The sequence below is a fragment of the Polypterus senegalus genome, chromosome 15 (genome assembly GCF_016835505.1).
Source record: "Polypterus senegalus isolate Bchr_013 chromosome 15, ASM1683550v1, whole genome shotgun sequence".
Lineage (NCBI taxonomy): Eukaryota > Metazoa > Chordata > Cladistia > Polypteriformes > Polypteridae > Polypterus > Polypterus senegalus.
The window spans coordinates 89,173,389-89,187,818 of record NC_053168.1 but is presented as its reverse complement, the minus strand read 5'-3'; the positions used below and the strand labels follow the sequence as shown (position 1 = coordinate 89,187,818).

At 37.5% G+C, this 14,430-nt stretch overlaps 1 protein-coding gene across 1 annotated transcript in view; it reads right to left on the bottom strand.

Annotated features, from left to right (window-relative positions):
- pnp4b (purine nucleoside phosphorylase 4b) overlaps window positions 1-12,368 on the bottom strand; it is a 100,415-nt gene extending 88,047 nt beyond the window's left edge. The window contains exon 1 of the mRNA XM_039737431.1: window positions 12,210-12,368. Within this exon, the coding sequence (XP_039593365.1) occupies window positions 12,210-12,235 (26 nt within the window). The 5' untranslated portion in view covers window positions 12,236-12,368. The remainder of the gene's footprint in view (window positions 1-12,209) is intronic.
- Between the last annotated feature and the right edge of the window lie 2,062 nt (window positions 12,369-14,430).

Genomic DNA, 14,430 nt, shown 5'->3' with positions numbered 1-14,430 from the left:
TTTAATGTATTTAATAATACATTTTATTCATACAAGACGCCTTTCTAAGAACTCAAGGACACCGAATAAACAATAAATAAATAAAAACACATTAGAAAAAACTTAAAACATCAGAAAATATAAAAAATTAAAACCAAACAAAGCCACTGTAATCTTAGAGAAAAGGCCATTTAAATTGATGGGTTTTAAGTTTAGATTTGGAGGTTCAAAATGATTCGATACTTCTAAGCTCATGTAGGTAGTGAGTTCCAGAGCTTGGGAGCAGAACGGCTGAATGCCCTGCTCCCTATGGTGGTTAGATGGGCGAAAGGCACGGTCAGATGGATGGAGGAAGAGGATCTAAAGTTACGGGAGGGAATAGCAACCTGAAGAAGGTTGGACAGAGAGATGGAATTCGAGTAATGATGTGAGCTGTAGAATTGTTGACTAGCTGAAGCTTATGGAGAGATTTATTACAGAGATCAAAGAGGAGTGAATTGCAATAGTCCAGACGAGAGGTAACAAGACTGTGAACAAGAATGGCAGTGGTATGGGGAGTAAGGGAGGGATGGATGTGATTATTATTACGTAGGTGGAAGTAGGCAGACCAGGGGCCTCATGCATAACACCGTGCGTAGATTACACACTAAAACATGGCTAAAACATGGACAAAAGCAGAAAATGTTCATACGCACAAAAAATCCAGATGCATAAATCTGTTCGTTCACCAACTTCCACGTTCTTCTGCTCCAAAATCCCGGTCAGTGTGAAAAGTAACGCACGTGCACACGCCTGCTGCCACTCCCCAACTCCCCAAACTCCTCCCAGAATTACGCCTCTTTAAATATGCAAAACAATATAAATAGCCCTTAAGCTCAGCGTTCTGTGAAAAGGCAATGACAAAAGCACGGGGGAAACAGAAGAATTTCAGCGAATACCAAGTAGAGGCAAGGAAAAACATATTATTTGTTAGTTTAAACAGTGGTATAAACAACAAAAGGAAGTGGATCTAGTGACACAGGGTGTCGGAGAAACTCGAAAGCTCAAGTTCACAAAGTCGCATAGTGCCCGAAATAAAAAAGAAGTTGTCAGACATCAAAGTTGCTGTGAAAAGATGAGTTGTAGCCCACCATCTGAGTTTCATATGAAAGCTTATTAGGGTACAGAGAAACACAGTGGGAAAAAAGCACGAAATGTCAACTTTAATCTTGAAATTTCCACTTTAATCACGTAGTTTATTTTGTCATTGAAGTAGAAAATCAAAAACTTCATCTTAAAATCGTTTAATTTACTAGTTTCTCAAATCCCATCGTAACTGAAGTAGCACGTTAAGTGCTTTGTTTTGTATTTGATCTTCTATGTGTTCTATGTGTGTGAATCACTATGTGCTTCTACTCCACTATGTGGACTTTCTCTACCTCCAACAGGACACAGAATCCATTACATTCATGATATTACAGCTCTCTGAATAATTAAAATACTGAGATGTATACTTGAAATCATTTTCATGATGATGGGAGTTGAAGCATGTTATTAAACATGGGAACATGGTGGCGCAGTGATTGTTCATGCCTCACGCAAGATGCTTGCTGCGCTGTGCGTGACCTTGGATGAAATAATTTATTGCAGCAGTACTTTCAAACATACTAACCTCCAATTCCTGTCCTTACTTTTCTTTTTCAAATACCCAGTCGCCACACAATCAGCTTTGTAATAGACGTTAAGCCATCTGTAAGCTTAGAACACCGATTCTTCAAAACCTTTAAGGAACATTGAAATATATTCATAGTACATGTTTAATTATTCTGTCCATCTATCCTCCCAGTGTCACATCAGCCACAGCAAGCATATAGTGCAAGGCAGGAACAATCCCTGAACGGAGCGCCAGCTCCTTGCTAGCGCTGCAACACCGTCATCATATGTAAATATGCGCTTTATAAAGTGGCTCAGGTTGTGCAATATTATAACTGTAATTTATGTAAGTTTACAGTGAGGTGATTGTACTAATAAGTACAAACAGTTCTACAAGGAACACTTGATTGATTGATTGAGTGTGTTTACAGTTCTTGGAATGAAACTGTTTCTGAACCGTGAGGTCAGTACAGGAAAGGCTCTGAAACGTTTGCCGTATGACAGCAGTTCAATAAACAGCATGGCTGAGGCAGCGTGCGCTATATGCTGTATACTGATAATTCTCTTTCCGATCAGCTGCTGTAGATCTGTCATTCCCCACTCAGATATAGTGATATAAATACTCTGAGTGGTGCAGTGAGAGTAATATGGAAAAAGATGATCCACTGTGGCAACCCATAACGGGAGCAGCTGAAAGGAGAAGAAGGTGCATTGAGAGTAACAATGTTAAAGCAGCTATGGTATTTGGAATACTTTGGCTATTCCGTGGACCATTATATTGTTACAGGCTAATTACAATCAGAGGCCTTAAACTAATAAACAATATACAGTTAATTTCAGTGTATATGATAAAGCCACATCAGGGATATGGATCTATAAAAGAAAGGGAAACCACACTTGAATAAAAGCACTGCTTAGACGCTGGGTGCCACCAGTTTGTGGAGAACTTGTGCACGCCAGGGTTTTAGCTAGCGTGAAAATGTGTGTGGCTTTACGCCAAGTTTAGGTTTTATACATCGCGATTTGAACGTGGAAACGGGTGTATGGAACATTTTTGATGCGTACGCACCATTTATACATGAGGCTCCAGATGTCTCAGACTCCATTTGCTTATATTCTCAATGTAGAACCAGAAAATGGTTGTTCAAGACATCCTCCAGGAGAGTCACCAGAAACCCAGGTAATTAAACCCATTCTAGGAAGGGTTTTGCTTCTTTTAACAGGACTGTCAAAGGTGACACAGTTTGTTAGCATGTCCCAAGCTGACATATTCACTCTACCTAATAGACTGCTCAAAGTACAATATATGGCAAATCGAGCTGGCCTACTTATACTGTGTAAAGTATGTTTTAGGATATTGTGTTAATATGTGAAAACATTCTTTGTTAATTTTTACATACATATTTACAAAGGTTTGTTAGTATTCACCTGTGGAACCCTTTACATTCCATAACATCTTTCTTTGTCAATTGACTTCTTGATCCAATTTAATTTCACATATTTTTTTTTAATTTTATACCTTACATTTCATTGTTTAAGATATTAGGTAGGGAGTGTGGTGTAGTGGTTAAGGCTTTAGATTTCAAACAAATAAGTTGTAGGGTCAGATTCTGCTACTGGCCCTGTGTGATCGTGAGAAATTCACTTTATCTGCATTTGAAAAAAACTAGAAAAAGAATAAGAGAAATGTAACCAATTGTACTACTCAGGTGTTGTAAGTCTCCTTGGAGAAAGGCATCTGCCAAATAATACATAATAATATTGTGACAATACATTGAATTGAAATAAAGTAAAGTAAATAAAGTAAAGTAATTTGTCAAAGGGATTCTGAAGCAGAACATAAAGGACATTGCACAGTGACAGCTAATATACAAGTGTTTTTATATGACCTACCCCAAACTATCCAATACATTTAGATTGACTAATGAATAGGGAGAAATACCACTGTATCAAAAGAATTTTTGGATTGTATCTTTTAAAGCAAAGCACTCTCTAGATGACCTTGTATTTTTGCTAAATGATTAGCAAAGATAAATAGGTAAGCCAAGCATTGCTTGCTAATGTATGAGATGCAGAGATGAGTTATGGTTCATGAGATCCAAAAACTGGATGAAGAAGCATTTGTCCTGTTGCTTCTCTGAAGACTCCATTAATAATTTCCCTCTTTTTAGAAAACCTATTTTGGTTAAACTGGAGGACAGCAGGGCAGAACAGAGGTAGTGCAGTAAGTTCTGTTGTCTCAATGTTCCAGGACAAAAGGCTCCAGAATAGACCTGTTGTAGGTATGAGCTGTGTGCATGTTCAACTAGTGACAGCATGGGTTTTCCTTCTGGTACTCCAAGCGTGTGTGTGTGTGTGTGTGTGCGTGCATGTGTGTGTGTGACTGCAAGAACTGGAATAGACTTCGGAATTTTTTCATGACCAATAGTATATATGAAAATAAAAAAAGAAAAAATTTACAAATCTACTACCTGTTTTTGATAAAAACAGTGGAGGAACAGCACTTGTGTTATGAATTGTTACATCTGTGAACATCATCATTTTCTTACTTTTGTTATCTAGTATTGTATATTCTTTTAAATGCAACATCATTTTGTCCTCTTTTTTCTTTGTTATGGCCATATTTTTTTTGACAACAGCTTGGTGCCTAAGCATGTGACCAGGCTTGCACTGTATGTGATGTCATGGTGCTGATTTTATTTCAGATGGCAGTGCACAAGAAAATACTCTTTGCACAAAGCTTATACTATAGTTAGGGAAAGGATTTCATGTCAATGTTTGTGTGTTTGCAAAGCACCTGCTGTGATAGCCATGTCTATCTGTCTGTCCACATGAAACAACCTGCCTCCGAGCTGAGCAATTTTGTTGAAATCTGGCATGCACATTCTTCAAGGAAATTTGTCAGGACAGTACAGTTTTCCTTGAGGTATGTCAACTACACCATGCTGGATACATTTTTACATTTCACATTTCCACGGTAGCTCATACCTGCGCTCGCTTTTGCAGACTGGCGGCACCCAATGTCAAAGCAGTGCTACTGTTACAGGTTGGACTTCCGGTTTGAGTGAACGCTGGCGGGACTGGTCGCCGCTGCTCGCCGGTAACTAGAATATTGATTTTGCTAGACTAGTAATTTTGATGGTATTTTTTTGCCATATTGCTGACATCTCTGCGTGGTTATATATGCTATATGCTGTGTCTACATTGAGCTTCAGCCTAACCTCCGTTTCGTTTGAAACTTAGTGGTTTATTCTCTGGACATCTGAGCTGCCTGCGGCCTCCACGCCTACAATGTGGACTGGTAGGATATTTGCTTGGTTCATTTTTGTTTGGAGTCTTCTGTCGCTCGTTATCCAACCTGCGACTGGCCTCCTCCAGTACCCAGCTGCTGAGCTGCTTCGACTGCGTCTTCTCCAGTCTGTGCCTCTGCTGTCAGTGCTATATTTCGACCCGGACGTCATACTTCTCCCTCATCAGAGATACATCCATCGTGGGTCCCGCCGGAGATTCTGAACGGACACCTCGAAAGGAATTAACTCTTTTTGGTCTGATTTTCGGCACCCTCCACACAACACAGATAGGAACGCTGACCATAGCGTGTTGGCCAGCTTAGCTCGGTCGACTAACACCACTGTCAAATGCGACAGCAACATTGTCAGCTTTGGTCTATTGAACATCCGCTCACTTACAAGCAAGGGACATCTCATTCAGGATCTCCTCATTGACTGTAAGTTTGACTTTCTCTGTTTAACTGAGACTTGGCAGCAACCTCAAGACTTTTCACAACTTAATGAATGCACCCCGGGTTTGTTTACACTTGTCAACCCCGTGCATCTGGCCGTGGAGGAGGTGTCGCGATAATTTACCGCGAAAAGTGGAAAGTCCTGCCGTTGCCTGCTCCTGCTGTTAGCTCTTTTGAATCGACTGTGTGTCAACTGTCTGGGCCAGTTCCAACCATCATTGCAACTGTCTACCGTCCTCCTAAGTCTAACAACAATTTTTTGAACGATCTTGCTACCTTCCTTACCAATCTATCTGTAATTACTCCAAATATAATTCTGCTGGGGGATTTTAATATACATCTGGACAATATCAATATCCCTCTCACTAGAGACTTTTTATCTTGCCTGGAGAGTTTTGGATACCAGCAGCACACTGATGTTCCTACCCATTGTAAAGGACATATCTTGGACCTGATTTGCTGCTCTGGTGTTGTTCCTTTTGATCTTACAGCAGATGAACTCACTATAACCGACCACTTTCTCCTCTCATTCAACGCTAAACTTACCTTTTCTGTTCCTAAGCTTCCACGTCTCATAGCCTTTCGTAACATTAAGAATATCAACTTGAATTTGCTGTCTTCTAGAATTGATTCACAAATGGACTTTTATAATTTATCCTCTCCCATAGAACTGGTCTCATATTATGACACTTGTCTTAATGGTATTCTTAATTCTCTGGCTCCGCTAAAAACCAGATCTGTTTCTTTTCCTTTTCTGCCCCCTGGTTTACGCCTGAACTTCGGCTTCTGAAAGCTAAAGGCAGGCAACTTGAAAGGTTGTTTAAAAAAAACAGACTCTTTGTCCACAAAGAGATGTATAAAAATCATCTACTCTATTACAAGGATTGTATAGCTCAAACCAAATCTAATTATTACACTCAGTTAATTACTAGTAATACAGGTAACACCAAGTCTTTGTTTTCTTTACTTAATAATGTTACACAACCTCCAGACTCTTTACCATCTCACCTTCACTCAACTGCCTTCTGTAATTCTCTTATGTCTTTTTCAATGAGAAAATCCAAAAGATACATCAGCACCTTGGTCCAGATCCTTTCTGTATTTCTTCTGAACTACACTCACCTATTCACTCTTTCTCTTCTTTCCAGCTTCCCACTTCCTCTGAAATCTCAGATCTCATCTGCAAATCCAAGTCATCTACTTGTCAGCTGGACCCCTGCCTACAGTTTTGGTTAAAGCCTGCCTCCCTCTCTAGTCCCTCTTATTTCTGCCATCATTCACTCTTCTCTTACTACTGGTATTATTCCCTCATCTTTCAAAACTGCTGCTATAACCCCAATATTAAAAACCTGGTTGTGATCCTACTAATTTCAATAATTTTCGCCCCATTTCTAACTTGCCCTTTATCTCCAAAATTCTTGAAAAAATAGTAGCTATCCAACTTCACACCCACTTGTCTCACAATAATCTATATGCGAAGTTCCAGTCTGGTTTTCGCCCCCTTCATAGTACAGAAACGCACTTGTTAAAATTACTAATGACCTCCTTATGGCTGCTGATTCTGGTCTAATCACTATTCTCATCCTTCTTGATCTGAGTGCGCCTTTGATACTATTTGTCATACCACTCTCCTTAATAGATTATCTTTGATTGGCATTACTCACACTCCACTTGATTGGTTTAGATCTTACCTTCAGGCCACACTCAGTTCATTTAGCTTCAAACTTTCACATCCCAACCTACCAGTACTGTTACTTCTGGTGTGCCCCAGGGCTCTGTCCTGGGGCCTCTTCTTTATTATTTACCTTCTTCCCTTGGCAATATTTTTGCAAATATAACATTAATTTTCACTGTTATGCTGATGACACCCAGCTCTACCTTGCTGGTAAACCCACCTCCTCTTTTCCACCACCCTCACTTATTGACTGCATTTCTGAAATTAAATCCTGGTTCTCTTCAAATTTTCTTAAATTAAACAGTGACAAAACTGAGGTTCTCCTCATTGGTTCAAAATCATCATTATCCAAAACCAATAATCTTTCTTTTATTATTGATAACTCTGTTGTTTCCCCATCATCTCAGGTCAAGAGTCTGGGTGTCATCCTCGACAGTACTCTATCTTTCCAATGTCACATTAATAACATCACCCGGTCTGCTTACTTCCACTTACGTAATATTAATCGCATTCGCCCCTCCCTCACTCCTCATACTACTGCCATTCTTGTTCATAGTCTTGTCACTTCTCGGCTGGACTACTGCAATTCACTCCTCTTTGGTCTCCCTAATAAATCTCTTCACAAGCTTCAGTTAGTCCAGAATTCTGCAGCACGTATCATCACTGGAATCCCATCTTTTCACCATATTACTCCGGTCTTGCAGCAGCTTCATTGGCTCCCGATCAAGTTTCGTATTGATTTTAAGATTCTGCTACTAACTTTTAAGGCCATCCATAACCTCGCACCTCCATATCTGTCTGACCTTCTACATGTTGCCATTCCATCCCGTAACCTTAGATCCTCTTCCTCCACCCATCTGACCGTTCCTCCCCCCGTCCTACCCACCATGGGGAGCAGAGCTTTCAGCCGTTCTGCTCCCAAGCACTGGAACTCATTACCTGCGGATCTCCGAAATATCAAATCATATTCATCTTTCAAATGTAAACTTAAAACACATTTGTTTAAAATGGCTTTTTCTTCTTCCTCCTAATTATAGTGGTTTTGTTTGGTTTTAATTTTTAGATTTTCTGATGTTTTAAGTTGTTTATAATTGTGTTTTTTATTTATTTATTTATTGTTTGTTTGGTGTCCTTGAGTTCTCTGAAAGGCGCCTTGTATAAATAAAATGTATTATTATTATTATTTTTGAAATTTAAAAATCTCCCTTTGAAAAGCATTTGAAAATATGTGCACTCATCTACAGTATTTAAAACAAAGAAATATATTATGCAACTTCAACTACAGTTAGTCTACTTTATTAATTTTACCTTGAGAGTGGTTACTTCAACCTGAATACTTTTTAGAAATTTTTTTTTGTATTTGTTTGACAGCTGCTCCTGACAGCAGAACCACAAAATATTTGCAGCCATGTGCACTGAAGCAAGTACAACTCACTACATGGCCTTGGATGGTGCGGGGTCAAATGGTTGAGTATTACCATATAAGAAAGGTGTGATGTTAGATGGATGTGTATTTATTTATTCAATTCACTGATAATGATATTAGTTGATAATTCAATATGGTAGTCAGGGTATTGGTTATTTATTCATCACTGTATCATCCCTTAATGTACCAGAATGCTGGGGTAGGTCTCGTTATATGCTGACAGTCTGATGCTATCCCACACTTGTCTCTGCAGCTACACAGCAACTTGTGTAACCCGCAATCACAGCACCTCACTTTTCCCACTTCTTGAAATCAAAATGCTCATGTCCGTAAAAGTAAAATAAAAGCAACATAGCTTGTGTAGAAATGTATGAAAGATGGCTCAGTGACACATGATACTACAGTGACTAAACATATGTTCAGATTTTCTGTCAAACTAAAAATAAGAGTATAATGATTCACTACTTTTCCAACACTATAATTCATCGGTAAAGTGTCACAACGATTCTGTATCTACCATGCCAACAATTTTATCATGAGGTTACAGCACAGATTTTAAATATCAGTCAGGTACCAATTTAAAAAATGTTTTGTCTACCAAACCTGAATTGCAATTAGCCACAGACCTTCCACATCTAACAACTAACAACAGTACATGGATCTTTTCATCACTTGAGTTTAAATCTGCTGTCTATAAAAGCAATTTCAGCCACATGGTATTGTAAATGATATTAAAAAACATATTGTATGTTCACTACCAATACATGTAGTTGCATTCTGTTATCACTGTTATTTTAAGTAATGCTCAGTGTTACAAAAATATGTGGTAAAATTTGATGAAGAGACTAGAAAATGTTCAAATATTTCTATTTTAAAACCACTAACCAAGTCTACAAATGCAGCTAAATGTTATTCCATGGATACATGTTTTGGTAGACATTGATTTTGATATGTTTTACTCTGACTCCAGCGGATTCATACATATTTCTTTTCCTTGCAACCTTAAAAATAGACATCTCCTGGTATGAAACTTTTTTTTAATTTTGCAGAGCTTGCTTGAGACCCCCGGACTGTACCACATTTCGCATAAGGACCAATCTACTTAACTTACCAAAGAACTGGAAATCTGATGTAAAGAAAAACAGATCAGCTTATGAAATGTACATAAAATGGCCACACCCTCTGATGTCACATATGAATCACATATTCATATCAATCATACCACATGACAACACCCCTTTCTACCATGTTGTGCCATCCTGGGGTCCAGGAAATAAAGAATTGGCAGCAAACAAAAAATAAAGAATAAAATGAAAAGAAAAAAATAGCGCAAGAACCAACATCAAAAGGTAGTGGAACCTAGTAACCCTGAAGTGAAATTAATCACGGTGGGCAGTGACAATGCCATGAAATATGCTCTTCAATATCAGCTATGAAATATCCTTACTTTGAGTTAACATGTTAATGCCACTGCGGTGGGCTGGCGCCCTGCCCGGGGTTTGTTTTCTGCCTTGCACCCTGTGTTGGCTGGGATTGGCTCCAGCAGACCCCCGTGACCCTGTAGTTAGGATATAGAAGGTTGGATAATGGATGGATGGATGTTAATGCCAAATGCCAGAGAGCATTAAGCAAAAAAGACACCTTGTTTCAAGATAAGCAGATACTGATGTCTCAGTCATGATCCAAGCTTCCCAATGCTTTTACTTTTTAGTGTGGAAATAGACAAGGTTTTCTGAATTGCTGATGCCACTGGCTCATCTCTGTAAAGGAAATGGCCTCTAGACAACTGGCTATATCATTGATGGCACAGGCCAAACCTGCCCTTACTTGATGTCACCTTATTGTTTCTCTAAATCTTCTTGGAGCTCTTGATATCATTTTTAAGATGAAATGCAGTAAAGTATATATTACATTATACAGGTACATTTTTAACTTCATTTAAATAATGCATATTGTTAATGATTAAATATGCAAGGACTCAGTAGGTGGCAGTATTGATGAGCTGGCACCCCATGTACTACAAAGATATTTCAATGTTCCTTAAAAGTTTTGAAGAATCGGCATTCTAAGCCTACAGATGGCTTGACATTTACTAAAGAGATGATTGTGTGGCGATTGGTTATTTGGAGAAAGAAAAGGAAGGACAGGAATCGGGGATTAGTATGTTTGAAAGAGACAGTACTGCTCTTAAATTATTTAATTGATGGTCATGCACGGCGCAGCAAGCATCTTGCGTGAGGCAGGAACAAGCGCCACCGTGCTCCCATGTTTAATAACATGCTTTAACTCCTATCATCACGAAAAACTCCTATCATCATGGTCAAGTATACATCTCAGTATTTAAATTATTCAGAGAGCTGTAATATCATGAATGCAATGGATTCTGTGTCCTGAGGAAGAGAAAGCCTGTTTAAGAAACACGTAGTGATTCACACACATAGAGCACATAGAATAACATAGAATACGAAGCATTTAACATGCTACTTTAGTTATGATGGGATTTGAGAAACTATTCAATTAAATGATTTTAAGATGAAGTTATGAAGAGTATAACGTTCTACTTTAATGACAAATAAACTGAGAATGATGTGGAAATTTTGTGGAAATGATCTTTTTCACACTGTGTTCCAGTTTTTTTTCTATTCTCTGTACCCTAATATGCTTCCATATGACACTGAGACAGTGGGCTATGACTCACCTTTTCATGGAGACTTTGATATCTGACCACTTCTTATTTATTTCGGGCATTGTGTGACTTTCTGAACTTGAACTTTCAGGTTTCATGCTGTCAGATAGTCATCTAGTTATGGCTATTGCAGTAGGTGCATGGAAAGCATTTCCACAGGCACGCAAGATTGGAAATTTGAAGATGTTGGAGTCGTGTCATTTATCACTCCCTTGCAATCATAGTCATTTAATTTGACATATTCAAAGTGTCAAGAGTCAATAATTGCAATTACGTTTGGCATGCTCTCCTACAAGAAATCATGCAATGTGTTCCCAAGCCTTAGATATACATATGTATTCATGGGTAGACAAATTCTCAAACCCGCTTCAGGGTCACAGGTGATGGAGCTTGCCCTGGAAGCATTGGAACTGCCTGTCCTTTACAGGATCCTTTCAAGCAGACATTCTCATACACTCAGGGCCAATTAAGAATTATAAATCAATGCACACAGCTTTGGAGAATGTACAAACCCATCACAGAAAATAAACAGCTACATGATTTAAACCCAGAAGACACAATTAGACATAATAATCAGATTAATATATTGGACTCTTAGATTAAGGTCAATGCACATGAAATTTAGTAATATAAGACGGATTGAACAGTTAAATACAGTACAGCGGCTCAATATATCTTATCAAATGAAAACTGTGCATCAGGAAAATTCATTTTGTGCAAGGAGAAAATGAAAAACTATACTAAAACCATATTTATACAGGACTTCATCATAATAAAAAAGATGAATACTAATTTAAAGCTAGAGAATCAAATAATAAAACAACTTTAATATTTACAGATATGCATCAGCTTTTCATTTTCAGAGCACACATTTCTGGCAAATTTGATATGCTGAGGAATGTAAGCAATTATATCATTTTTGCAAATCATAACACAGTCTCATCAGCATTTTATGTCAATTTATATCTGCCTAGCTTTTTAAATAATTAAAAACCTGATGAAAAGCTGCCTTACAAATGAACACATTTTCTTGTACATTTAAGAAATTTCATTTCAAAAGGTAATTTACCATTGGTTTCCTTTAATGTGCATCATATAGTCCAATCTGTAGATTTAGGTTATTGAAAAAAATGTAAATACTTTAGATAATATCTCCAGAAATATATCTGCCTTGTTAGAGTAGTAAACTGTAATCCTTGTTTTGCAAATCAAATTGAGTAAGCAAACCGAATACAACACTGATAGACCAATATTTTTCAAAAAAAAAAAAAAGTTTGTGTTTGTATAAAAGTGTACTTTGTACTTGTTACTGTCGTTATCTAAAAAATGCATGTAAAACTACCAAGATAAATATTAGTCAAGAAATGCTGAAAAAGTCCACCTGTGTTAATACACGTGTTGTTAATAAAACAGAGAAGGACAAATCATTTTAGAAGCTCACACTCCTAAATTCTAGGGATTGTATGAATTCATAAGAGCAAACCTGAAAGCAGTTATGTGTAGTTTATTGTGCAATTGTTTTTAATGTGATTGTTTAGCCTTGTAACTTCTGAAGAAACCAATGAGGTTTCACAACCTTTTTAAAAATGTATGTTCTGTATATAGTCATGTCTTTATAGCATTTTATTATTTATGCTAAATTATAATTACAACAATAATAATAACCATAAAGTCATTTTTTCTGAACCCACTATTTCCAGATGCTGCGGATGGCTGGAGCTTATTCCACCACCACTGGCACAAGTCCGAAATTTGCCTTAGATGTGTTGCTGACCCTTTACTAGACACACTCACACATACACATGTAGGTCAGTTTATACTCATCAGTCACTTTGTTGTGCACATCTTTGGGATGTGGGAGGAAACTCAAGTTCCTGTAGAATAGTCTCCATGTTAAGGCACCCTTTTCTGTCCAACAAAACTCAATATCTTCCCTCTTACCTCTGCCAAAATGGCATTGTCCTCTGATAAAACATTCCTACACCCTGCAGACAAACTCAGTCCTCCTTCTTATGCATTTCAGGCAGGAAGGAGAATATTTTGTGGGATGTTCGGAAGATTAAGATGAACGTTTTCTTCTAGAACATGTAAACATTTTTTCTGTATAATAAAATGCTACACAGAAATCTGATTGGACAGTTTGGCATTGGTGATGCGATGGAAGTGCAAGTGTGAGACACACAAGGAACTAAAACAGCATTGGAAGCATGCAGAGAGTCATATTCAATAATGATAAGTTTAAAAGTGAGAAAGCCATCTCAAAAATAATAACAGAGTCTGAGAAACAAATGAGAATATACTCGAGAGCGGGACTGCTGGTGAAGAAATATTGACACACATGCAAATACAGTGGAAAGTAGCTGAAAGTGCACAAAGAGCAAGAGATAGCAAGTATTTAAAAATTATACTGTCACCTGTCTTCAGGTAGTGTGGCTAGTAAGTGATAAACCATTATGCGTTTTTGCAGATTTTTCCATTAGTGAAAATTTTCAATGTGATTTCTGGCATACAAAATCAGGTTACAAATGTCAGCATGATCAGACATTTTGTAACCCCTTAGCCCATCTCTATATGTATTACTAAGGTACATTTGTTTTTAATAACATTTTACATTATCATGTAGTTAAAAACTGTCAAATAGACAGCTATTGTTAGTTAGTTAGTGGTGAATACAGTTAGTTGAGGGTGGCGAATTGTAGTTTATATTTCTTAAACATAAATGTTTTAAAAGAACTACTTAATTAAGATTTAAAATCTATGTTAAAGGTTCCAGCTAAATTATATGATTATATATTTATTATGTTAATATAATTAAAATATTAATATTAATAGTATTATTATATATTAATATTATTGGGTCCAATACATACTGACGGAAAATAGGTCATGTCAGCTCCCTGCAGATAAGTTTTAGTGTCAGAGAAATATTATGTCATTATAATTAGCGTATGATACTGCCATTAAGTTGTTTTTAGTGAACCATAAAAACTGCATATACATTTATTTACTCTAAGCTTAAACAGTTATGTTTCTATTCTATTCTATCCTTTTCTCTTGCAATAATTTCTACAAAAGTGACTTTTTTTTACTTTTATGGCTAACTGACGTAGCAGCAGAAGTGAGCTGGAATGACAGAGGTTCACTCATGGGGGGTATTTTCCTTATGTCGCTTAAATCATCCGAGATCAGATGCCTCATCTTGGATGAGTTAATACTGGTGAAACCCATCTGGGATAAGTCGGTTTTTCAAATGCAGCCATGTAGTAGATTAGTCTAGCTGGATGTAATCA